We start from the raw sequence: 3256 nt of genomic DNA on the forward strand, positions 1-3256 counted from the left end.
AGTTTAATGAATATACAAATCTAATACAAAACTTAAGTACATCAGTTTAAGAAGTTTAATTTTACATAAAAATTAACCAATACTCATTTAAGAATGAAAGGAGATTAACCCTCGTAGTATTCAATACAATCTAAATAAGCTCACTACATATATGCGATGCATTCAAAATATTATAGTTAACCATATAAATCAATACTTCACCTGTTAACTTGTACTTCCATTTAAACCTGTAGAAATATCCGATATATGTTAATCAAATATCCATATTCGGAATGCATCCGACACAATCTATGGAAATGTGGCTATTTTAGCAGTGTTGGGTTTAAGCATATCAAAGAGAACAACCGGATGAACCATGATTCGTGAACTAACTTGGATAATCAAGCAAGAAATATATATATATATATATATATATATATATATATATATATATATATATATATATATGAAAAGTTCGAACAACTGATTAAAATGAAGCTAATGATGGCCATCAGTACGGCTAACTTCAACTGGCTAAGTCTAACCTGGTACCATTTTTTTGGCAAAAATTTGAGTAGAGGTGATCTCTTTCAATCATGAAGCCCACGTGGGCTCAATGGAGTACCAATCCAATTGCTGCAAGACCTCCAGTTCTTCCCTCCCGAACTTCTGAATTGGAAGCTGTTTGAATTCACTGTGAACTTATTTAAGAATTGCCCTTTCGGGTTTGAAGCTGCGGGTGCAATTAAATCCAGAAGCCAAGATTTTGTTCCTCTAAAAATATAGAAATATGCGGTAATCTAGAACTATGTAAATGTAATGCATCCCTTTGATTGAAAAATATCATGTTCCGGATGGAGAACTAACTGTATTTTGATTGTTAAGAAATTTTCTTGAAGGAAGAATCACAATCATTCTCATTTACAGCAGCAACCTTCTTGTCATCCTGTTGCTCACCAGAAAATTTTTGGTAAAATTGCAAAACCTTTGGATGTGCCTTGATTTTCTTGGGATTTAGGCCAGATAGATGAAGCCCCCCCAAGCTCTTCACACGGGAGAGCGCAACATAGACCATTCCAAAGTCAAAGACTCGCAAGAGATTGGTATCAAGTTTTTCAAGAGTCATTCCTTGACACTTGTGTATGCTTAGAGCCCATGAAAGTATGAGAGGGATCTGCCTTCGTGCAGCAACCATTTTGTCCCCATCCAGAACGACCCATATCTCGGGCTGAACAACAAGCTCAATCCCAGAGTCGAATTCTACCACGGGCAACAAACTGCCATGACTGCACATATCAGACAATTGATATTGCTTCTCGGAAACTGCGTAGAATTCTTTAACCGTACCTGTTGCACCATTCACAAGATTACGCCAAGTACTTATATTTTTAGTTAGCATCACCCTAGCACCGACACAAAGTTCTAGCTCATCGGGGGCAATCCCACTCTTAAGTTGCCTGGTCCATTGGTACTCACCCAAATCTTCAGCTTTATAAACATGAACTTCCTGATCTAAGCTCTCCATTTTCATCTTGTTCACCCTCTCAACATCTTCGATCCTTGGGAAGATTCTTACTGCTGAAGGATCCGGCTCATATCCAGAGCAACACCCTTCCAAAAGCTTCAAATCACCATCATCAATCTCCCCCTTTCTAATTCCCTGGAGTAATTTGATAAGAAGAGCATCAGATTGCCTGAAAACTTTCGTAAGTTCCATCTGCAAATCAAAACTTGAATCCCAACAATCAGCCTCAAAAGCAAACACCTTCGCTACCTTCTTCTTTTTTTTGAGAATGGGTGGTAACTGAAAGAAGTCCCCACTAACAATCAGCTGCAATCCACCCCAACTTCGGTTGTCACCCTCACTTGCTTCCACCCTTATGCTCCTTGCAACATGTTCAAGATTTTCGAAAAGTATAGCATCTACCATGCTTGCCTCATCGATAAGCAACGCCTTCGCCTTCTTCCACCGGTAGCAAGCCTTCTTATCCGAAAGAACCCTCTCGAGCAAACTTGCACGATCAACTTCACCTAATCCAATCCCAGCAAATGAATGAAGAGTTTGCCCATTCAGGGCACAAGCAGCAACACCAGTAGGAGCAGTCACATAAACCTTAGACTTGCCATGTAATTTCTTGAGTCTCTTAATTATATGCTGGAGTAGAAAAGTTTTCCCGGTCCCAGCCGAACCCGTAATAAAGACAGACTGACCATTACAAACAGCATCCAACGCCTTCTTTTGCTCATCCGTCCACTTAATTCTAGACCTTTTAGGAGTTCTAGAATCATTTTTACCAAAAAATTTCTTGTTCTTGAAAAAGAAATGTTTAGCCGAGGATATCTTACTGGCAGGAGCAGCTTCAGTATTAAAGTATCGGCACGCTGCTACAGAAAATGAGAGCAATTTCATATCCTACTCTCTTCCTTGCACCAACACAACACACACTGAGCCCACGCACAAGCACTTCTGGAAAGTCAAGAATCTCTCCAAAATCTGAGGTTTAATAGCTCAAGACCCACATTCTGTAAAAGGAAAACGGAAATGACAAGTTTCTCACTTCTATAATCATCAACACTTCACTCGAATCCATCATTCTACAATGAAACGATCCCCAAAAAAAAATTGAACTTTCGAAGGAAACAAGGCAACGAAATTTAAACAGAGCTTAATAAAGAGATTAAAGCATCGGGACACGGATTGAAGAAAGAAATCCGCTTACCAGATGTTAGATTTTTCTTAGACCGCTGCTGTGGTACAGCAGGGAGCAGCAAGATTTCCGTTTCTAACCTAGAGGAATAGGGAAAACGAGAGAGTGTTTATTAAAAATATGGAGTGAATATAATTTATTTTGTTATCATTTTTTTAAAAATTATTTAAAAACTACTTTTTTTTCGTTAGTGTATTTAATATTTTATTTTAAATAATAAAATTTATAATTTAGTTAAATAAAAAACTTACCTGACTCAATTTTACCCAACTCAACCCAATTCATATTTCACTTCCTTCCTTCCCAATCTTCACAAAACATCTTCTTTTTCTCAACCCCCCTTGCATCCTTTGTTTTGGTTTTTGGTCTGCAAGAAATCCAACGAGAGAATCACTAATTGATAAGAATTCAACTTTTTATTTTTGAGGTGTGAAATCCATTGTTCTCGACCCAGGAGATTGGGTCTAGGTGTGAAGACCTCGATCTAGGTGTGAAGAGCTCGACCCAGGACCTGGGTCGAATTCTTCACACTGTGAAGAGCTCGATCCGAACTGGTGTGAAGAGCTCGT

General features: G+C 38.4%; 1 protein-coding gene across 3 annotated transcripts; it reads right to left on the reverse strand.

The window, feature by feature from the left end:
• Positions 1–669: 669 nt before the first annotated feature.
• On the reverse strand, positions 670–2797 carry LOC140830902 (ATP-dependent DNA helicase pfh1-like). 3 transcript variants are annotated; one of them, XM_073194463.1, is made up of 2 exons: positions 2700–2797; positions 670–2574 (listed from the first exon to the last, which is right to left on the reverse strand). In XM_073194463.1, exon 2 carries the CDS (start codon positions 2387–2389, stop codon positions 860–862), a length of 1530 nt encoding a protein of 509 aa, XP_073050564.1. In that variant the 5' UTR covers positions 2390–2574; positions 2700–2797; the 3' UTR covers positions 670–859. The 3 variants fall into 3 exon arrangements, with proteins under 3 accessions (XP_073050564.1, XP_073050565.1, XP_073050566.1); XM_073194464.1 differs by having other exon boundaries at positions 670–2502; positions 2700–2793; XM_073194465.1 differs by having other exon boundaries at positions 670–2446; positions 2700–2792.
• Between the last annotated feature and the right edge of the window lie 459 nt (positions 2798–3256).

The sequence above is a fragment of the Primulina eburnea genome, chromosome 4, assembly GCF_022965805.1.
Source record: "Primulina eburnea isolate SZY01 chromosome 4, ASM2296580v1, whole genome shotgun sequence".
In the NCBI taxonomy this organism is placed as follows: Eukaryota; Viridiplantae; Streptophyta; class Magnoliopsida; order Lamiales; family Gesneriaceae; genus Primulina; species Primulina eburnea.